This window comes from Excalfactoria chinensis, chromosome 4 (assembly GCF_039878825.1).
Source record: "Excalfactoria chinensis isolate bCotChi1 chromosome 4, bCotChi1.hap2, whole genome shotgun sequence".
Taxonomy (NCBI): Eukaryota; Metazoa; Chordata; class Aves; order Galliformes; family Phasianidae; genus Excalfactoria; species Excalfactoria chinensis.
In genome coordinates, this window is record NC_092828.1 from 11,503,056 (window position 1) to 11,525,793 (window position 22,738).

Consider the following 22,738-nt stretch of genomic DNA (forward strand, 5'->3'; position numbering starts at 1 on the left):
GCTGACAAGTGATGGGAGAGTTCCCTCTATGAGAAAGACACTGAAGGTGATGTTCTCTAATGTATTCAGTTTATTTATTTATTTTTGGTTCATTTATTCTATTTCCTTCCACTGATTTTACTGTTGACACTACTCAGTCCAACTCAGTCCTATATCCATACGTTAAGGAAGCACTAGAAGAAAGTGTGTGTTTCAGATAAGACCTGATGAGGGAACTTTTATCACTCTCAAATTTTCTCTAATAAAACTTCTCAAGGAAAGAGTTCATTGTTAACTATCAGGACTGATTTCAGTATTTAAGTACTTCTTCCTTTGTCAGTAGTGTGAACATTTTCCACCAGGCAAAACTAAGGAAGCCAATGACCAAAGAGATCTCAGTATCTTGATGGAAATGTACAAGGACAGTTGCCAAATTAAATGGAATTCAGAAGGGAAATGAATGCCTGAAAAGACTGCATTCCTAAGAAGTTATTACCACTCATTCTCCTTCCCATAATTTCTTTGAATGCTTTTTAAGAGCTCAGTTCCAAGCTCACTACAATCAAGACCATTTGGACATGGCCCTTAATGTGCTGATTAATACATTCAGCAAAATGGACATACACTTCAAAGAACCCAGCTTTACCTCCAACACCACCTCTTCTTTTGACATATAGGGTTCTGCTTCACTTTTTGTAAGAGGATTCTCTTTTTCATCACAGTTGAAACTTTCCAGAAGTCTCTGGGAATCATCTATCTGAAATTACAAGACAAAACAGGTAAAATATAACTCCGAGATCATGTAGAATCATCTGAGGATATCCAGGCTACTGTCAAAGACTGTTCACGTCTCTGTTCTGAAAATGATTTCAGTATCAGCTGCAAATGATAATTTTGGAAAAATACAGGCTGCAAACGAACAATAATTTTATATATGCAGGATGTATTCTACTGAATTGATTTGTCATTCAAAGAAGTAAATCCTTAACCCAAAAAGAGAATGTAAACATGTCAAAGCCATCTGTACTCAAAATGTATTACTACTATAGTGTCAAGCTCACAGTCTTTGTTCAAATTCTTAGTCAAAAAAAGCCAATTAAAATTGTCTGCAATTGTTTGCAGTGAGTAGAATGTACAATATTTTTGCCCACCAGCCATGAGAAATACTTCCTAAATGAAGATTTATGTCTGAGAAAGTTCCTTTCAAGAAAAAATAATTGTCATAAAACATTAACCACCTTTCTTCCCCAAAAGCAATTACAATACAATTGGTCTTTTCTTTCTTAACAAACACATCCTCTGGTATGGAAACAAAGGCACAAAGTGCTCTGCTGCACACATGCTTCTCTGCACACTAACAGAGACAAAAGTAATAATAACGTTAGTCAGTGCATCCAAACATAGCACTGCAAGGAGTTTTATAGTGAAGGAGAAAATGGCAGCCACCCTACCCTGACTACTTCTTTCTTTTACTTTTCAGCTTTTCATTCCACTAACTGCTTTTTCATGTAGTCTAATGATAAGGCTTCTGCCACGATGCACGTAATGCTAATAGAAATTTTCTCCTTGAATTATTTGGTCACTTGGTGTATAAAGTAGTAGTCAGTTTTCTCAGTACATAGAAAATTGCTTAGGGTTTGAATAGATTTCATTCCTTATGACTTGGATGTTGCGTTGAGGAATATGGTTTAGTTGGGAAGTATTGGTAATGGTTGGACTAGATGATCTTCTAGGTCTTTTCCAACCTGAAAAATTCTGTGATTCTGTGATTCTGTGACTTGCCTCTATCACCTTTCTGGAACACAGATGCTCAGGAATACAGCTTGTGTTCTTGGGTTAGTCTCCAAGATGTGGTGAACTGAAGACATTGTTGCTCAAGAATCTACTATATGACAAAAGAACAGCTACAAGTCCACTTTAGCAATCTTAGCTCTATTTCTCCCAGACCATTCATAAAACTTCGCCTGAGTGACTGGGAGCTGTGGAATTAGCCAAGCTGGATTCACCACTGTATATCGCTTCACAGCCATTCCAAAATAAGAACTTACTTTCCTCGACTTAGTTCTTTAACTACTCATTCTCACCCACCATTCATTTCCACTCCATTGCATAACTTTAACAGTATTTGCAGTTTTCCGTGATTCATTTCTTCTCTGCCAACACTTCTAATCTCATCTCCTCCCTCCTCTCCATTTCTGTCCTTTTTTGCACATTTGCAACTCCTTTCAAAGACAAAAACAAGAAGCTGAATGAAACTAAGTTTAACTGAAATTAATGTATACTTCATCTAATACCATAATGAGACAAACTCTACCTAAAGAGCCTCTAGCAATGATGTTAAGTATAGGAGAGTTTCATTGATTGAAACTCATACCACAGTTCACCGCAGTGTCAGATGCTATCATTGTAAAGGTTCTATAACACTGTCCTTGTATGCACAGATCCTCAGATCAATAAGGCACTGCATGCATCCGAGTCCGACATAAAGAAGTGATTAAGTAGGGTTGTGTGACAAACACTGCTAGCTTACTGTGGTTCTTCAGGCACTGCTCCGTCTGCAAGCTTAACTCACATGCTTGGGAAATGCTACTCCTGCTTTTATTCTGGATACAGAAGCTCCAGTATACTAGTTACTATATTATAGTAGTAACTATAACACAGGAAGAATACTACCAAATTCAAACAACTGTATGGTAAGAATACTGCATCCAGAAGGATGCACCACAGCATAGCTAAGGCAGACAGTGTATGCAAATGGTACAGCCTAAGGTTGACCTGTTTGTGTTTGGGAAATCAGGCCCTAAAGCACAATCTGACTGCCCTGCAGTGCATTCTGTATTTCTTGGGAAATAAACAACATTTTTTCTTTTACAGCAGCAGCAGCATTGATTTTAATGGCATTTAAGAACCTCAATGCATTTAAAGATTTAGGCCAGAGAGAAATGACAGCTTCTATTCACTATTGATGTAAGTGACAAAAAGGATAAAATTGTACAAGGCGATATTTGAGTTGGTAGTGATGGCACAATAAAGATACCATCTATTAAGTCAGGAAAAATGAGAAACTGAATCAGAGAGGCTTGCACTCGCACAGGATGCATTGATCCACTGTTTGAAGTGAACCCATTGTTAGGGTAAAGTATGGCTTCAAACAGAGCTTCAAATCTGCCACTTAAAAGCAGTCGGGAACATGAGGATTCAGTGATGCTCAGCCCTAGCAGACAGATACATGCAGCAGGGTAGGTATGGCTGGAAAACGTGCAGAAATGAAACAAGGCCAAGCAGACCCTCTGGGTATTTCCCACATCCTCATGCATAAACCTCGGTGCAGATTTACTACTGTAAGGGAACATTAACACTTCTGTACTCTACAGTTTCCTTCTTTGGACTGTTCCTCCTGTTGTAGGGTGGAAATGCGTGTTTGTTTCCAAGCAGCTCACTAACAGAGCTCACCTCCCTGTGACAGACAAAGCCGCGGGCAGCTAAAACCAAGTCCAAGGATACAGACCAGGATTTGGAACACATCTGCACATAACGCAATGCCTTTTTGGAGCCGTTTATATGGATGTTTACATTAGTAAAGCACTGAAAACACGTTGAATAGAGGAGTGTCATCAATCACACGGCTCCCCAACCACCACTGAGTTCACGCAGACAATCCGGCGTCACTCCGGCCCCTCACCCGGGCAACCCCAGCCTCAGCGGACATCTGCCTTGCTCGGCGCACGGCCCGGCCCGGCAGCGCCTCGAAGTCGCTCACAAACCCGCTTTCGCTCCTTTATGTCCGTGTATCCCCGGGCTGAACCCGCCCCCCGTCCAGCTGCCCCGTACCTCTCTCCGCCGGCGCGGCCTCAACAGCGCGCAGCGGCAGAGCAGGGCGGCGGCGGCGGCTCCCAGCAGCAGCCCCAGCAGCACGGCGGGGGCCAGCAGGGCGGGCAGCACCCGCAGTGAGCGCGCCAAGAACTGCAGCCCCACAGCCCGCAGGCACTCCGTGGCCGCCGCCATCGGGTTCGGCCCGACCCGGCCCGGCTCGGCCAAAGAGGAGGTCCCCGCCGCCCGTCCCCCCGCCCTTCTCCGCGGTGGGAGGAGACGGATGGCGGATGGATGCGAAGGCTGAGGCCCGGCCTGGATCGGGGCAGCGCGGCGCTCTGCGGGCCGGCCCGGTGCCGTGCGGGGCTGGGAGGCTGCTGGCGGGGCTGCTCGTGGTACTGCTCGTGGTACTGCTGCCCTCCGTGCCCGCTCAGCTCCTAGGGGCGGTCGCCCGGCGCCCCACGCATGGGCACGGGGTGCCGGGCCCACCCCGGGGGCACTGCGGGAGGACAGCAGCTGGGGTAAGGCGGTGTAAAGCTCCTGGGGCTGGCGGGGGTGCTCACAGCAGGCAGCGAGGTGCTGGCGCCCGATGTGCCAGGCGGTTTGACCCAGTGGAGTTCGGCGTTCATAGGGTCATCCCTTCTGAGTCAAGCCAGGAGGGCTCAGAGGATCGTTTGCTGCTGGGGCTCTGTCCCAGGGCAGCCACCTGCCTTCCTGCTGTGATGAACGCAGACTGCGCTTGGAAGGCTCGCAGGCCCACCACGGTGGGATTACATGCAGCCAGAACCCCAACAGCCATTCTGAGGCCTTGTGATGGTTCCACTGTCAGATATAGCACCCAGGGATGGTATGGTGGGGCACTGCAGATCCCACACCAGCTGCATTTATCTGTTCTTGAGTGGATACATTTGATTTTTATATCGAATAACAGTGCTCTTGCCCACTGGTGTCAGCCTGCTATTAGGAATGCCATTAGTGGTTTAGGATAAGGTTTTTATTTAATTCTAGGTAGTTGTTTAGCTGACTGAAACTGCACCAGTGTAGTTCTGTGCGGTGAATACCAACAAAGGTCTGGTGGGGAATGGAGGGGGTCGCAAACTGTTATCTGCAGGCTGCCCTGGGAGGTGGTGGAGCACTGTTTGTGGGGGAGTTTGGGAAGAGGGTATGTGTCAATCTGAGTGATATGGGCTACCTTGGCCACAGCATGGGTGATGGCTGGGCTCAAATATCTTCATGATTCTCTGATCGTGTCTTGTCTTTTGGTTATAGAAACTTAATAGGCAGGAAACAGTAGTGCTTGAAAATCAAGAAAACAAATACAAAACTTATTTTCCCACCAGAAAAAAACAATGTAAAATGTAGAGAAATGTATGCTGGCAATTTGGCTGCATTCACTTAATTACTTGTGAAGCATGATGGCAGCACTGTCCCATAGGGTTGGCACTGGGTTCTGCTTGCTGATGTGAAGCTTCTCATGGTGCCCTCTGGTATCCTGGAGGTTTCCTGCAATTGACTGGAAGAAAAGAGATGAATATTCAGATTGAGTTTTCCAGAGTAGGGTATTGAGAAGAGCAGAAATAAGCCAGAAAGAAAAACAAGGAGCAAGGAGTGTTGTGGTGTCATTCCTAGTTGATGCAAATAGGAACAAAAACACTAGATTTTGTGCATGAACTGCTGTAAAACCACAGATGAATGAATGCCTGGAGTCTCTGGAAATCCTGAGTCATTTGTACACTAATTGCCTAGGCAGCAGGCTTAGCTAACAAGCCGCCTTTGCTGCACTCATTTATGCGTGCTTAGACTGTTTGTCTGCTTTTGTTACAGACTTGTTTACAAAGAAACTGTTGACATTTAATGCTCATCCCATATATTGCAGAAGAGTCATATTTAGGATTTGTGTTTATGAACAGGATTTATGTTAAAACTTAACAGACCATCCTCCTGTGTTCTTGTATTTTCATTACTGATGAAAATAGTATCATTACAGCCATTTACTGTACTGGTACACATTTTGTCAATGCAGACAGGCTGTTCTAGAAATATCTGGCAAAGGTTAATACTCTTTTAATGTTATTTCTACTTCGGTGTATCCATAAGCATATATGACAAATTCGTGTGTCTATTTATATGTGTAAATCATCACCAGAAAAGAAAATTGTTTAAGATTTCTGATGGAGTTTGTGTTGTTTTGGTGCTCCCAAGTAGTCACAATTCAGGGTTGTCTCTATTGTTCAATTAATGAGAAGAAATTAATGCTGGAGTGAGAGATGCAACAATTTAGTTATGCAGGAAGACCTGTACAGGTCGGTGGTTGGAGATATGTAAATAGTGCCCAACAAAGAGCTCAGTGCCTGCTGTGTCCCAGAGCTGCATCCCAGGGCTCAGAGAGCTGCATGTGCTTATTTTCTGCTTAAAAATGCTGAGATGTCTTGCATTTTCTGTAATGTTGAGGGAAGGTGCCCTATCTGAAGTGAGGACTGTTTTCACACAAGGTTAACAGACACTGCAGCTGTGGCAATAATCAGGATGATGATTTTTTCAAGCAGCTAAAGAATAAAATTGCCCCTTACTTGCTCTACTGTAATGATGGTGATGTATGTCAGGACTAACAGTACTTATACACAGTGCTTGGGAGCATACAGAAACAGCAAGTGCAGGTCACACTGCTTGGTGAACTTGGAAGATAGCTGTTAATCAGCTGGCTCTCATAACTGTATTTTGTCACCCAGGGAACCATTTTTATTGAATGAGAGCTTGTTTTTGTGACTGTTCAAAACATTGGACATTATAAAGCACTAGTTTCTGTTATTGAAGTTTTAGAGCTATGATTTTTCTAACAGTCTCCATGGTCTGGGCTCAGGCAGGAGTCTCACAAGCTTTTATAAGCTTCATAAGCAGTTTTTAGCCCGTGGTCTCTTTGGTTCTGTATAGGGTTGTTTATTCAATGTGAACTGATTCCTGCTGCTCTTAGCAATGGGATTTGCCCATGTCCTCGGTTCTGCATTTGAAAATAATAAGAATTATTGTTTAAGAACAAACTCAGACTTGATATCAAACAGTGCTGCTCTTCTGTTGTGTAGTCTCAGCCTTGTAATACCGAGTACAAATACAACCAGAGTTCCAAATGCTCATATTCTTACGACAGTGCAGCAGCACTCATACTGCTTGACAAACCAGTGTTGTATCTGTTGTGCTGGTAAATTTTGGAAACTCAGGGCTTTGTGGAATGGGATTATAACTGTAAAGCATGAATTCTTCTTAAGAATTTAATTAAGCAACATTATATGTTTAAGAAAACATTATATTTTTTTTTATAATGGCTTTCTTCTGTGTTAACTTTAGGTTATTACAGATGATCCATGGCTTCAGAAAGAGATGAAGTGTCTGGGGATGACTGGTATGTACCTGTTTTCTCTCGTCAGTCTGTGGGAGTCTCAGCACTTCACAGAGATGTGTGTGCAGTTGGGCAGGGGAGTGAAGCCCAGTTTTTTATGTGCACCCTGACTTGAAAGGAAAGGAAGACAGAAGAAATGCAGTGCAGTTCTATTGGCATTCCATCAGGGTTTTTACCTGAGATGCTGGTTCAACAAACCAGCTCTGAGTGGTTCACAGAGTACTGTTGAGCCTTGCACTGTAATCTCAGTTTGTTAGAGGAGCTTGACTATCTGTGAGTATGTGCTGTCAGCATCTCTGTCCTGGTGTACAGCCCTGCAGAGGTAGAGGCACTCATGGTGTTCTGCCTCTGCGCCTGACAGTGGGATGTCTTCATCCTGGACCATGGGGAAAGGTTCTCTTGGGAGTTAGACTCCCCAAGCAGTTCACATAGAAAGGAGCCTCTGTGAGATAACCCTATTTCCTACCTTGCTGTGGAGCATTTTCAGGAGTCCTCTTTCCCTTTTAGTCATAAGGATATATAGGAAGCACACTCTGATGCTCTGTGTTGTGGAAAATCCATGTTACTTGAATCTGGTCAACAGCTTGTTGCTTTTCAGAAGCTACTGTTACCACTGCACATTTGCTAATGCTTGCAATAGCTACTCTTGAAGCTATCTTTGAACTATCTTTATACTTAAAGGAGTCACTTGCAGCTGCATCTGAGGGTTGATTGCCACAGATGCTTTGAGTAGACTTGAGCAAAGTGTGTAGTTTCTCTGACTCTCTGGTCTTCATTTTCTTTATCAGAGATAATAACTAACATTGTTCTTGATATAAGTGCAGTAGAGACAAGTTATAACATCTTCATATACTGCGTTATTATGGACGAGGTAATGTCTGTAACAGACCCCTCCTCTATTGGAGCATGCCGTTCCCCAAGGGAATTTCATAATGTGCATTTGCTCAGAAATTACACACACTGAAGCTGTCATCTAGTGAGATGTCTCTAATTTCTTTGCCCTGTGCTGTGTCTAATTCAGAAATGAGTTTATTAATTTAAATAGTAAAGCAAATAATTCAGATTCTCTCAGGTTCCTTGTTTGTTTTTCTTCCTTGCTATATTTCTGTGATGCAAGCTTTGCTGCTCACATCTCCCTTTCTTGTGAGTTACAAATTAATAACATATAATCCACTGAGAAGGGAATTGCGTGTGGTTTTGTAGTTCACAAGAAGGTGCTGAACAAAGTGAAGAAATTGGAAGATTTTAATGATTTTTTTTGTGTGTGTGTGTATTATCATAGTATCATAGTATCATAGTATTGTGCGAGTTGGAAGGGACCTTAGAGATCATCGAGTCCATCTCCCGGGATTCGAGCCCTCTGTGTAGCAGAGCAGCACTTCTACCCCTTGCGCCACAGGGGGGATTCAAACCTGGGCCCTCTGGTGTTGCAAGCGGCACTTCTACCACGCTGCGCCACCGGGGCACACATTTGCTGATTGTCTTCCATTTCACTAGTAGGTAATTACACATATTAAAAGAAAGGCTGCTACGAGCGCTGGGTCATATGCCTGATTTTCTGGCTGAGAATTGCCCCATGCTAGTAAGAGTACATTTTTTACACGTGTGAAGCTAAGTTCAAAGTGGTTTGCCTGATCAAGATGCTAGAATGTTTATTTCTTACTGAAAAAGTTCTCAGTGAAAGTAGTGAGATTGGAACTTCTGCAGAAAACGTTTGCTACTGAAATTGGCAGCATATTGAATTGAAACTGTGACAGCACACAGATTTCATAGTTTCTGGTTGAAGTTTATTTCAAGTTTTTTCTGGGTAAGACGAGAAAAAGCAGACCCGAAATAGCTCTGAGATTGGGGAACGCTATGGATTTGTAGAATTATGTTAGAGCCTGGCTTAATTTAGCAATACAAGCATGAAAATAGATTTGTTTTGTCTGGTTGGTGCCTGTAATTTCTTTGACTTTGTAACAAGGAAAGCTAATGGCAGCATTCAAAACGGCAATACAGTAAATTACTACCTTTGCTTGTTCATTGTTGTGTGTAATTGAAAAGTCTTTAAATTGGATCTGGTATCCTGGATGGTTTTCGGGACAAGAAATAATTGAGAACAACAAAAATAATGTAGTAAACAGGTATATTTAACTCTTTCCGTACTGAAATAAAGCCAGGTAATTCAAAGCTTTACAGAGGGAAAGCAAATCAGACTGTGATTTGGGACTTGAATTACGGAATGACCCAGGTTGGAAGGGACCTCAAGGATCATGAAGTTTCAACCCCCCTGCCTGGCAGGGCCACCAGACTTCCACATTTACTAGACCAGGTTGCCCATGGCCCCATCCAACCTGGCCTTGAACACCTTCAGGGACAGGGCATCCACAACCTCCCTGGGCAGCCTGTTCCAGGACCTCACCACTCTCTTAGTAAAGAACTTCCCCCTAACATCCAACCTAATTCTTCCCTCTTTCAACTTAAAGCCATTTCCCCTTGTCTTGCTATTATTGGCCCTTTCAAAGAGTTTACTCCCCTCCTGGTTATAGGTTCCCTTCAGGTACTGAAAGGCTGCAATGAGGTCACCCCACAGCCTTCTTTTCTCCAGGCTGAACAAGCCCAGCTCCCTCAGCCCATCTTCATAGGGGAGGTGCTCCAGCCCCCTGATCAGCTTTGTGGCCTTCCTCTGGACCCTTTCCAACAGCTCTCTGTCTTTCTTGTACTGAGGGCTCCATACCTGGACACAGTACTCCAGATGGGGCCTCACAAGAGCAGAACAGAGAGGGATAATCACCTCATATCCCTGCTGGCCACCCCTCCTGATGGAGCCCAGGACACCATTTGCTTTCCAAGCTGCAAGAGCACACTCCTGGCTCATGTTAAGTTTCTCATCCGTCAGGACTCCCAGGTCCTTCTCTGGAGAAGAGAAGAGCTGTTCTGGAGAAGAGAAGAGCTTCCCTGGAGAACAGCAGAGCTGTTCTCAAGGACTACTCCTCCCAAATTGCAATATGCAACCTGTGAGAGCTAAGGATTAGAATGACTGTTTTAAAATGAATTAATTTTTAAAAGTAAACTTGACATTTCACAAACTTGTCACAGCCTTCACGTTCCTACCATATATTGTCAGCTTAGGATTTGTTGTAAAGGTTTGGGAGCCTTAAGGACATACTGAAATCTTTGCTGGAAACCTATTACAAGGCTATTTAATTTCATGTCATTGTATTTAATTGCTGTGCCTTTATCTTAGCTGCTATCAAGTACAAATAAGGCACTGGAAGTTATACCTACCACAGATGCTAATCTACAACCTTGACTTGTTCAGTATGCAGCCCTTTTAGTCCTTGTACTTTAGTAGTGAAGGTCCCCAAACTAACACCTTGGCAAAGGACAATAGGCTGATCACAGAGGACAGTTTATTTTCTTAGATAGCCATTTTTCCATCTCTGGCTCATGTGAACACACAGATCTACCAACACCACAGACTTCACATGGTAGGGTAGGTGCATTTTGTACCACATTGGATACTCTCTGTATTTGACAGAAAGCTATAATGACAGGTGATGGTGGGAGACCTCTCCTCTATTTGTGTATTTTATGTGGCTTGCCTGTGGCTGCTCAAATTCCAAGAGATGAGGATCACCACCCAAAGCAGTAGTGCACAGAAAAAATGAGTTGTCAAATGACTGTGTAGGGGGAATAGCAATGGAAATTGAACTCAGTTGCTGTTTTGGTCTGATTATGCATTTGAGACTGTTTCAATCAATTGGGCACTTGTTAATTTTTATTATTGAGGCACTGAGTGAATGCTGTAGGAATGTGTGTTAAGATAGTGTGCCAGTCTGCCAGCTATTTCAGTTAAATTAATATTTATTTTCATGTTTTCATTTGGCAATTCAATACAGAGTCAAACTGCCAGCACTAGCAAGTAACTAGGGATATGCAATTTCAGGCAGTGTTCTGTTATATCTGTTTGTATTAGGTTATGTAGGATCAAATAATTGGAAAATATTTAAATAACATGCTGATGAAGTAAGTTAAAATATTTATCAACTTGATTATAAACTGCAAATGTGTGAAATGTTTAACTTAGATCATTGAGGAAAAGAAAGCAAATTTCATCTTGGAGATGATTTTATTCTCTCCCATCTCAGAAGAAAATGAAACTACTGCCTTTCTTTGATGAATGTTTCATTTGGCGTCTTTGGGGATCTTTGCAGCAAAGCCCCAGATGAAGCCTCATGCTTTGTGGTGATGCTCACTGGGAGATGTTTTGGCCCCAGGCTCGACATGTGGGGAGCTCCTGGCTGGGGGGTGCTCTGGCTGAACAGCTTGGCAGCATGTGGCTGGAACTTCTAGCAAAGTTTCTGTTTCAAAAAGGACTGACAATAGCTTCTGTTTAGAACCAATGGAAGTGAACACTGTGCAGCTCTAATAATGGCTTTTTTGAAAACAGCCGGAAAAATGACAAAGATTGGAACTGTAAGAGTATGGAACAAATAGACTACAGAGCTGGTGTAACAATTGAGATGCACCTCTGAAGAGGCACTGACAGTGGTTTGCTCTCATTTCTGATCTGCAGGGCATCAAAAAGAAATCTTGATGCTTGTTAGTGAAAAGCCTCGGAAGTCAAGCAATAGTATTTTCTAACCTCATACGAATCTACTTGTAAAAAAGCAATTTCAGAACAGAAAACTAGGATAGACTTGGAAACCTTACAGCATCTTATACCTGTAACATCCTTTCTGAGGTGTTCAGTATCTGTCTTTTGAAACATTGTTCAGCTATCTACAATCTGTCTAGGACCTTATCTGAGAAGAAGCAGTATATGAATTGATAAATACAAATATGTTGTGAGGTTAAAGTATTCAATGAATTCTGTAGAAGAGCAGTGATGTTCTTGAAGGTCAGCTGGACTGAATGACAGTTAAATATTTGTGGATCAGGAAAAGCATATTTTGTTTACCTGATATTTGATACTACAAAAAGTAATGAGATATAAAAGTGTTGCTTTACGGGCAAGGGGAACCAGGTTATTTGCAAACAGCCTGTGCTGTTAAACATAAAGGATGAGAAAAAAATGGACATGAGTCACTGATGGTATCTGTTTGAGCAAAGCCTGCCCCTAAGTACTGGGAAGATGCAAGTGAATTTGCAGAAATATCCTTGTAATTGTCATCAACATCAAGGCTGCTTGACATAATGTCAAGAACCTGCCAAATCCCTGGCCTCATTACCAGTGATGGAGAAGCCAAATAACGTGCCTGGAGCCTTATGCTGGGAGCTGTCCACGTTACTGAGGATTGTAAGTGATGACAAAGCACAACTTGAAAGCAGTCGTCTGTGTAATTAATAATCCAGAGCTCTATTCAGAGGCAAAGAAAACGATCTGTTAATTAAATTGGTTATTATGGACTTGGTACCATCCAGAGGGAAGTATCAGAGTCTGCTGTTGCATGAAAAGGGCAGCTGCAGTTGGATATGCTGATGGAGGGCTCTCATGGTATAGGGCACAAAACCAAAAGGTATTTAATGAATTGGTTACTCCTCTTTTTGTCCGACTGCCTTCATCTGAGATGCAGAAGGAAGGGATGTGCTAGAAAAGAAGCAATATAGGGGTAGTAGTTGCTCAGCAAAGCCTGTATATTTCCATATTGACTTCTGACTCTTGTAAAGCTCTAAGGTAAAGCTCCATGTCTTCAATTAGGACTATTGTTTCTCTCTGCTTCTCCTGTAGTCTGTCAAGAACAGGAAAGTTGGTGCTCCACCTCCATAGGTGTGAGGTGGCAATTGCATCAACATCTAAAAGGCACAGCAAGTATGAAAAGAATCCTTTCAGTGTTTGGATATATATGTAAGAGGCATGACTTTGTTGTCAGAACATAGACTTGGAGCTGTTGTAGACAGGATATAATATGCTGCTTGATCTGCTGGAGAATGCCATGGCCAGGTGGACCCAGGCTGGCAGTCAGTGTGTCAGTTCAGCGTTGGCAGCATTCTAAGTCATTTGGGCTGTTCCTTCATCTTGAAACTGAAATGCAGCATGAATGAATGCCCTGAAAAATACCAGCCCAAAAAGTATGCAGGCATTTGGTATTGTAATTAAGTGTTGCTGTTTTCCTAACCAAGTTTTTCTTACTATTTTTATGGCCCCTAAATTGGTCTGTGTATATTGCACTGTGAACAGTTTAAGTACGTAAGTGAAATTTAGTGAAATGTGTTAAAACTAGCTGTAAAATCTAAACAAGTAATTTTTTTCTGGCCTGTATAAGCACAATTTTATCCAGTATAAACCACTCTCACAAATAAAAAACATGATATTCTGCATGTGAAGCTCCCTAAGGGGCAGTTGTCCATCTGGGTTCTGTAAGCAGCAGGAATGCATCTCATTCCGTATGTTAACAGAAGCCATTTCAAAGGCCCATATGCATTCATACACACATGATAGGACCTTCATCTAAACATCAAGTTCTAAATGTGCTGTGAATGTCTTTTCAATTTACAACTGACATTATTTCTCAAATAAACACAACACAAAACTGTCTTTTGTGAGGTTGTCAGTATGTTCAGCTTTTCATATTTCATTAATAGTTCAAAAAAATGAGAATTTACAGAAAGTCATTTGCCAAAAAATCTTCTCTCTTCAGCGAGAGCTTTTGTTCGTATGCATATGTATTGTTAATGATTAAAATACAGGGTTTAGAAATGGTTTAGAAATAGGTAATAAGTGAAAAGTATTATGCAGAGAGTAACAAAATGTATCTGTCAACACAGAAAGCCAACAATCATTTTGAAATTTTCATTACGTATTTTCTCTATTCAGGAGCTTTATTTTTTTACAGTTAGGAGATGACTGATTTTTAGTATAAACTCCTATTACTAATGTCATATGTGCTTTTCTTGGATGGAACTAATTTATCACGTAATTTCAAAGCTGTTCTTGTCATTTCATGGCATGTTTCATAGTAATGTTTACTAAAAATGTGAGTGTTGGTGAATAGGGTAGCACTGATATTACTCAGTTACTAAATTGAAATGTTTGATTTGGTGCTCCAAATCAGCTGAAAAGTAATTGACACCTGTAGTCAACCACAAAGTATTTTTGTTCTGAATGTGTGCTGAAATTGGCAGACTGTCACAGAAGCACGACACTCTTAGATGTAAGGCCACTCACACTGTAGAGTGCTTCAATTATTTATGCTTTGCTGAAAACATTCTTTGTGTTGAAAATGTTAACAGCTGATTTATTGCTTAAACTTTTTAATTCATGAATTAGGTGATTTAATGTGGAGTTTATGTGAGCTCCCTTGGTAGGATGCAGTTCTAATTCCTGCTGTCTTTTCTGAGACAAGTGCCATCTCTGCTTCCTACCTACCCCCATGTCTCCATTGCCTGTTTAGATTTTAAGTGCTCTGGGGTAATGTGTACTAGACCCCACGTGTGTGCAGAGCCCTGGGTACCATGAGCCCAGTCACTCGGATGACATGCACCAAAGCAGCTGCACAGGAGCTACCTTTAATTCTAATACAGAGTCTTGCCCTGGTTTTCAGCACTGCAGTTGCCTCTGATGGTTCAAGCAAGTGAAGTCTCCGATCTGATCTTGACTTCTGCAGCCTCAGATGATGAGTGGAGCCATTCGATATTTGCTCTGATACCCTCATGGACAAGGAAGATTTTGTTCAAACGAGAGTCTTCTGTTAACCACCAGCTGGTCAGTAAAAAGATGGTTTGCTGATTTCAGTGTTTATAAGCATCATAGCAATTACATTGAAAGTGGATATTGATGGGAAATTGCTACTCAGTACATTTCTAATTCTGTCCTAGGTGATTATATTAGGTTTAGATGGCTTCAGCAATACCAAATGGTTGTGAGGCTTCTAAATAATTATGGTAGCAGATACAGCTATGTGATTGCTTTTTAAATTCTGGGACATAGTAATGAATTGCATCTGTATAGACTGCTGAACCTTGTGCACAGTATATTTTTGTTAGGGAGCCAAAAGATGAGCATGTCGGTTAATGCACTGGTAGCTAAGAGTGGGAGTCTATACAAATTTGGCCTAACAAAAAGATTTATTGCTGGTTTAACAAAGTTCTTATATTTGAATATGTTTAAAACCCCTAATTTATTTTTTTTTCTATTTTCCTTATTTACATAATTTAACTTGTGCTGCAGTTTGTGAATTATTTCTTTTAGTATATAGTCTTTTCCTCTTCCACCACAGACTGAAGATGTGTCCAAGTTGTCAGCATCCTCTGGATTTGGAATAACTTTTCAGAAATGTGCTGTGGTAAGGTTTGTTTACATTTGTCTTGATAATTTGATAGAAAATTTGTACTCATATGTCCTTTAAGAACCGTTGACAGAGCTGTATCCATACTGAATGTGGGTACATTTTTATGTTGAGGTAATTGCTCTCTGTGCAAGATGAGTAATTTTGCATTGATGATTCATAACTGAAGTCAGTGAAATCTTTTCCCAGACTTCAGAGGATTTTGATTACAGCCATTGTAAAATACCTCTGTGTGAATCTGTAAAAATAGAAATGTGAGAAAGCAAGTGAACAAGACTGTGTAATGGTAGAAACGTCTTTAAAGAATGTGATAAGCCTTCTGAGATACATTGGCTTAATTGTGTGTGCCTTACCTGTGTCAAGTATAGACTTCTTTTGAAGCTCTGTGATGCTTACTCTGTTCTTGAACATCCTGTCATAAAGCTATGGAAGAGCTTTTAATGAAAAAAAAAATAATAATTTGGCTGGTATAAAATGCTTCTGAAGAGCAAAGACCTCACTAATTCAAAGAATTTTAAAGTTTTCCATTTCACATTCATTTTATGTTTTCAGCTGGCATAGATTGATAGATCTACGTAGACTGTTACTTTTTCTTTCTTTCTTTTTTCTTTGTTTTTCCTCCTGGTTTTTGTTTTGTTTCATTTTTTTCCCCACGTTGGGTGAATCACATCTGAATTTTTGTCTTTGGATGCAGTTCACAGTGCTTGCCCCTTGGAAGAGGAAAGTGCATCTAACTTTAAGGCAAATCTGAATTCAAGCATTGACATGCTACATTTGAGAATAGAGAATTTAGTACCCAGTACAGAAGGGGTGACATTATGACCTGCACTGGATCATTTGCACAGAAAGAGAATGAATATTCATCGCACTCATGGCACTCATTAGCTATAATGTCATTATTGAAATGGCTGCATGTCATAATTAATGAGGCTGAATAGTGAGCATTTCAGGAATAAGAAGCAGTAGCAGAGAATATTCTGAATATTTTTGGACTGTGGATTCCCAGTTTTTATATTGGAGCTTCTCAAAACGAGAGTTTGAGATTGCTACATGCAGTTGTTTTCCGCTATTCATGGCACAGCCTCATGCTTACTAATTAAAAGTTGTGAAATCCTGCTGTCCAAGATTAAAGTTAGTCTGTTGTAGATGCTAGGATTATAAAAAAATAATTCTGCAATGCTACCCATTGTAAATTACGGAAGACTATGCAATTAAATGTGAATTGTCCTCTGTCTTCAAATGTGTTTTGTGTTGTGTTTCTCTTTGCTTACATTGTCATCTACTTCAGTCTTAATTCATTTGAACAGATGCTTTCCTACTAAGAGGCGGACTGGCCATATGGTTGTTTTAAATGGGAAGGGAAAAAAAGTGAATCTTGCACATTTCCCAACCACTAGCCATGACTGCATGGAGATGACATACATTTACTTCTTGAAGACAGTGTTTTTCCAACACTTAGTCATAGAAATATGTTGACTATAATTGGGGTGTTCAGATTTCACCTGTATTTACAGCTTGTGTGACTTCAACATGGAGTCCTTCAAGGTGTATTTTCTTGATTCATTGATTGGGTCAAGTTTTAATATGGATTTCTAAAGGAAAGTAATTTGGGATGTGAGAAGTATGCTCAAAGTCATTTCATTTAAAGGGTATAACTACTAAATGAGAGTTAACAAATGTTTAATGGAATAAATAGAAAAAATCACCTAACTGCGTTGGTAGAGCTTACTTATTAATTCATGATCTTTGCCACTGACTGGAAGCAGAGCTTGGAACCCCAACTGTACTTGTGGTTCCATCACCCCTTAAGTCAGAAGAGCAAATAAATGGCAGCTGGCACTCTTGTAAGAGCATAGCAGCTTGAAAGAAGGAATGGAAAAAGAGTGAAGAGAATGAACTGTCAAGAAGAACAGCTTGCAAAAGAAACATCCTTGTGATACAAAAATTAAGAATTTTACAGAATCTGATTTTGAAGTTATATGATTTTGCTTATCAAGGGGATATTCAGATTCTGGTTTTCTGTTACTTCTGGCCCACCAGGAATTGTGTTTTCAGCTACTGCTTTTCTGTCTCTTTGGCTCCAAGCAACAGCATAACATACCAAAAATTAAAATGTTGAGATTTTGAGATCAAACCAAGTATGATGTTGTTTGTAGGTCACTGAGAACGCCTTCAAAACCTAAATTACTTGTGTAGTGAACTTTTACTAGTAATCAAGATGACAAGTTCTGCTGATTAAATGCATATACAACTATTTTGTACTGTTAATATTTCTCTTTTCAGGTGGATGTTGAACATGACCCTCAAACTGCATACATTAGACTTCTAATTAATAACACCAACTCACTGCTCTCAAGAAACATTACTGATCTTATCCTTGTGGACAATATCACTGGTCTACATGTTCAAAAAGATAGTGGTAATGAGACAAGAGATGGGATGCAAATTTACAGGAAAAGATTCTTACAAGGTAACAGATTGTGCAAAGATGTAGCCCTGATTACACATGAGGAAGAACATCTGCTCAAATCAGGATATTTATTTATTTTTGATTGTGTAAATTCTCCAATTATCAATTATTACAGGTGAAATAATCTCTATCAGGTTTTGTGCTGCAGTTTAAGATTCTTTTAACTCACTTTTTGACTCCTAACTTTGAACTTCCTCTATTCTCCGAAGCATGCAGTGAGCTCTTGAAATCTGTAAGAGTCACTGACATCAAAATGAAACAGATTCTTTCATTATAGTATTTGTTCATTTTGGATATTTTCAAAAGCTGTCATGCAATCAATTTTAGTCATATTTGACAAGTCTTTCTTATTTATCCAAGCTAAAAAGTTGGAAAGTAAGTCAACATGTTACTGAGTAATGACTTTAAAACCATGGCACATTGGCTTGCTAGGGTAGAGCTACATTGGAATTGCAAAAGGCCGTGTAAGTCAGCAAGATGATTAATCAGAAAGCAGGCAGCTTTGCTTTCCCCAGACTGGAGCAAATGACAAAATCGAAGCAAGTAATAGACCAGAAAAGCCATTCCAGTCTTGGAGTTAGCATGTTACCTAAGTAGCAGTTGGATCATTGCACATTCATAAAGATTTGCCCTTCAAGAGTTGGAAGATGTGCATAGAAAATTAAGTGCTTGCTTCTTAGGATTATGATATTCCTCCTGGAGCTTCAGAAGTCTTGAATAATACCTGTTTGTAGTGGAAGTTAATCTAAGTGGTTCTTTTTTTGTTGTGTTTTATGGATGAAAAATTTCCCAAGAGGGAAGGAAAATCAGTAGACCAAGGTTCTTGTCTGATTTTACATGGACTGCTAGACTATTTCTAAAAAGAGCAATTTCGGATGTACTGATTATGGGGCTGTGTTTTTGCAAACATTGGCAAGGAGTTGCTGGCTGTCATTCCTAAGAACAGGTGATCCTAAAAAAGAATGATTCCTCAGAAGAGAAGAGAAAACAGACTTGCAGATCTGTTGCAGTAAACCCTGTTGCTGCAGTTACTGAAGCTACTGGATCAGGAAATGAATCTAACTGAGCCAGAATGTAAGGGTTATGCTGTATTAGTCTGACATGCTGTATTATCATGACATATTGTCATGCTGCATAGTAACAAGAATGATTTTCCCGTAGTCCGGTGCATTGTGAATAAAAATGAAACTGAAATCTCAGTCAGATTCTTCTGTTTCAATGGGAATAGATTCAACGAGTTAGTGGTTATAGTGTGAAGTATTCATTTGATTTAAAAAAATAATAAAAATAACCTCGTGTTTAGTTATAGTTGTTCAAACATGATGCTTTTCAGTAGCTTTAGGCATCATTTAATACAGTTTCCAGATCCTGTGCAAAATTGGCTTGAGTTAGTAGAGGCAGTGGGTAGAAAGGATGTTGCCAGTCCCATGTTTGCCAAGAACTGGTTACTCTGGATGTGGGGGATTAGCTGTATTGGAAAGGAAAATCTCCAGTGCTTTCCAAGGTGCTCCCTTGTGATATTTGAGAAATTTTTTTTCTGAGATAGAGTAAATTTATCCACATTCTTCTTCTCTAGAGTATGCAGATAGGCTCAGTCTGTGTCCTCCTACTGGGGACTGTTGTGAGCTTACTGCAGCTAGGCTGCTGGGGGAGTACCTTTGCTGGAGAGGAAGCACAGTCTAAAGGGGAACCTAAACAACTCCAAAATGTTTTATTCATATTAAACTTCCTTTCCATATTTTGAAAACATCTATAACTGCAGCTGAGCACAGCTGGGTGCTCAGCTCTTCAGAGAACCATGCCCGTTATTGTGTTTAAAAAAGATATGCAACTCTGCTGGGTTATTTTCAAGTCAACATAGCTACTGCTTGAAAATTTGGATACTATTACTGAGAGGCCAGTATTTTACTGTTAGATGTATCTCATGTATTTAATCTACGCACACATTTTTTTTCTCTCTCGTTTTACAGTTGGGGAATATTTTGCAATCAACTATACTGCATTTCTTGATGCAAAGAAAACGTGGAATGGTAGGGTCTTGACACTGCCTGCACAGCTGACTTTCAGGAGTTCTTCACAGGTATTCACTGTACAATTTTATTTTGCTCTTAGTTTCTGTTAAGAAAAACTAGGGAAGCAGGACTTGCCTGCATAAGCAGTGAGACCTGTGCTGAGGCCTGTATGTATGGAAATGAGATTCTGAGGCTCCCCGGTTGTGTACCATAAATTTTTAAATACATGAATTATTTGTTGTAGCTTGGGAAGTTTTAGGCATCCTTAAATACATAAACAATGCTGTTGATGTGTTGTCCTGTAGCATTCCTCTCTACTTTTTGTATTTCTTTCCAGCTGAACTATGTATCCTGAAAATGTGTTGCACCTCCTTATGAGCTTTTTCCTGAAGTCTGTGTGGGATTGAAAGCTTTGCCATGTTTTTATCAGAAAATAGTTTCTTTTTACCAAAACCACTGCTTCAGTTTGAGAGGCTTGAGACCTTTGAAGTGATTTGAGAGGAGCTGGAGAACTTCCAGCCTTGGTGATATTGGGGAACTCAGTTGCACCAGGCTCTAAAACAAGTGACCTAACACAGGAGTTAGCCAGAGTAGGAAACAGGACTAAAGACTCCAGAGTGGTTTCTTCCAAAATAACCTTATCTCATTCTTAAATATGGTTTGTTTAGTTCCCTGTAGAATGTATATAGTCAGAATGTCTGTATATATTTTCATTTGCAGCTGCTGTATCTCACATGTTTCAGAGGAAAAAAAATGATGAATGCACATGAGGGTGTTCTTTGCACTGTCAGTCCAGATTTTTATGTACAGAAAAATATAATTCTGTAAGCACTGAAGTAATCCTACGCATGGTTACAGGGGGAATGAATACCACAGAACATTATTACCATTATACTCTCATGTCAGATTTATTTTAGCATTATGCTTAATGAGAAGTATAGCTTTTTTTTTTCTAAGGAGAAGCTTTTGTAGAGACTCTAGACTGTTTGGAAGTGTTATCAATTGGATTCTGCTCATTTTTAATACTTAGAATGTTTTTCTCAGAATCAAACAGATCTTGTATCACTGACCACGTTGTTCACAATAACTGAAGAAGAAAAGACCGAGGTAAATGCTATGATTTTACATTTCACAGACTCCTCTTCTTAAACTTGGATAATCTAAACTAAATCCTAGGGGGCTAAGGATATAGGTCTATACAATTGGTTATTATAGGCAAGTTCTACTTTCTCCTGTTTAAGAGGAAGAAAACAGTGGAGCTTTGTTGTCTTAAAGCATCAATGTTTAGAATAGAAAATCTACAAAGTTCCTTTATATTCCTAGCCATTTTTTTCATTCAAGCATTGTCCAGCTACAGAGAACTGTCATGAGGAATTTGTTCACCTGTTCTTGGGCATAGCCACCGTGAGAAAGCTTTTGCCTTTTCCAAAACTGTCCTCTGTCTATTGACAAAATGTTTGTGTATCATGGTGAAAAAGGTGAAACGTATTGTAATTTGCCCATAGCTTCAATTGTAATAAATGCTCTCAGGTTCAGATTTTATTTATTTAAAATTATGTGGTGGAACCAATATGTGTGACCAAGTAAATACTAAATGTTGACTTGGGTCTAGAATAATGAATTATTGGCACAGTCGTGGCAGTGCCATGCTACGTTAGGCCTGTCAGCTTTCATGTGGCTTAATTGCACAATTGTTGTTGTGCTGTTCTTGAAATCTTTACAAACCCTGTGAATTTTCTCTTCTGCATTGCTGAATGGAAGTGCTTGGTTGCCTGTGACAAGGTAGTGTGGGCTAGGAAAACACAGGAGCATTGCTTATCTATGTGTCTCACTACATTGCTTCAGGGGCTGTGAGTATTGCACGGATCTGTCCTTAGCTGAGTATTCTTGGCCCGAATAGGAAGCTGTAGTGAAAAAGGCAAGAACTATTTCTCTTATCCAACTACATTGCATGGAATGTGTGATAGTGGTTAGTTTGACCTGATTTTTGTCAGGCTTTGTTCTCTTAAATCAATGGGAGTGCAGCACCTTTTCAAAGAAAATCAGGCCTCTAATGTCTGTTCACTTCACTTAAGAAATTAGCTTTGCATGTGGGTTTGAAAGTCAGCCTGCAGGGCTGACACTGGTCCTCCATGACTTTTATGAGGTCTCTGTCTTCCCCTGCTGCAGCATCCGCTGCAGTGCTTTCGGCATTATAGCTTGTTATGTCCCTACTGTATCCAAGGAAATAGACTGTCCATCTAACACTCCTTTTACTCAAGTATATATCCAAGGAAACGGACTGTCCGTCTAATACTACTTTTACTCAAGTGTAAAAGCACAGGTAATTCTCTATCCAAGGACTTTTCCACAAGAGCTTAACCTCTTAACAGAACTGTCTGCCCTGATACAGACCGTCACACTATGGGTCTCAGCTTTTACTTACAAAGCACAAGGTAATTCCTTGGCTGGTATTTTTTCACTGCCAAATCTTAAACAAGCTTCTTTTTAGCTTCACCAGGTTCCTGCTTTTTGTAAAAACCCAGATAGGTCTCTAAATTTCAGAGTGATTTGGCATGACTGTGGCTACCCATCTTTAATTTGTGCTCTTCAAAGTTTTTGTAAAGAAAAGTTCTAACTGAACTTCTGGCAAGGAACTGAGAGGCAGCATGGAGTTAGAGAAGGAGTGAGCTCTTAATAACTCTGACATGGATGTGCTGGATATCCTTCATGGTCATCCTGAGTGATACATCCTGAGTTTCTGTGTGAAATTTTAAGAATCCTGATGAGTATTAAGAGGAATGCAGTGCATGGTTTACTT

The 22,738-nt window shown here is 40.4% G+C and overlaps 2 protein-coding genes across 5 annotated transcripts in view; one reads left to right on the forward strand and one right to left on the reverse strand.

The window, feature by feature from the left end:
* EVC (EvC ciliary complex subunit 1) overlaps window positions 1–3,984 on the reverse strand; it is a 50,036-nt gene extending 46,052 nt beyond the window's left edge. For both annotated transcript variants that reach the window (XM_072335677.1, XM_072335676.1), the window contains exons 1-2: window positions 3,811–3,984; window positions 626–736 (exon numbers count right to left, since the gene is read on the reverse strand). In XM_072335677.1, the coding sequence (XP_072191778.1) occupies window positions 626–736; window positions 3,811–3,984 (285 nt within the window). The remainder of the gene's footprint in view (window positions 1–625; window positions 737–3,810) is intronic.
* Window positions 3,985–4,079: 95 nt separating this feature from the next.
* The window catches only part of EVC2 (EvC ciliary complex subunit 2), a 60,623-nt gene continuing 41,964 nt past the window's right edge, over window positions 4,080–22,738 (forward strand). For 2 of the 3 annotated variants that reach the window (XM_072335673.1, XM_072335674.1), the window contains exons 1-7: window positions 4,080–4,310; window positions 7,132–7,186; window positions 14,713–14,873; window positions 15,388–15,453; window positions 17,740–17,926; window positions 19,897–20,006; window positions 20,983–21,045. In XM_072335673.1, the coding sequence (XP_072191774.1) occupies window positions 4,080–4,310; window positions 7,132–7,186; window positions 14,713–14,873; window positions 15,388–15,453; window positions 17,740–17,926; window positions 19,897–20,006; window positions 20,983–21,045 (873 nt within the window). Of the gene's footprint in view, window positions 4,311–7,131; window positions 7,187–14,712; window positions 14,874–15,387; window positions 15,454–17,739; window positions 17,927–19,896; window positions 20,007–20,982; window positions 21,046–22,738 lie in introns of those variants that run through there. The other variant, XM_072335675.1, reaches the window with a different exon arrangement.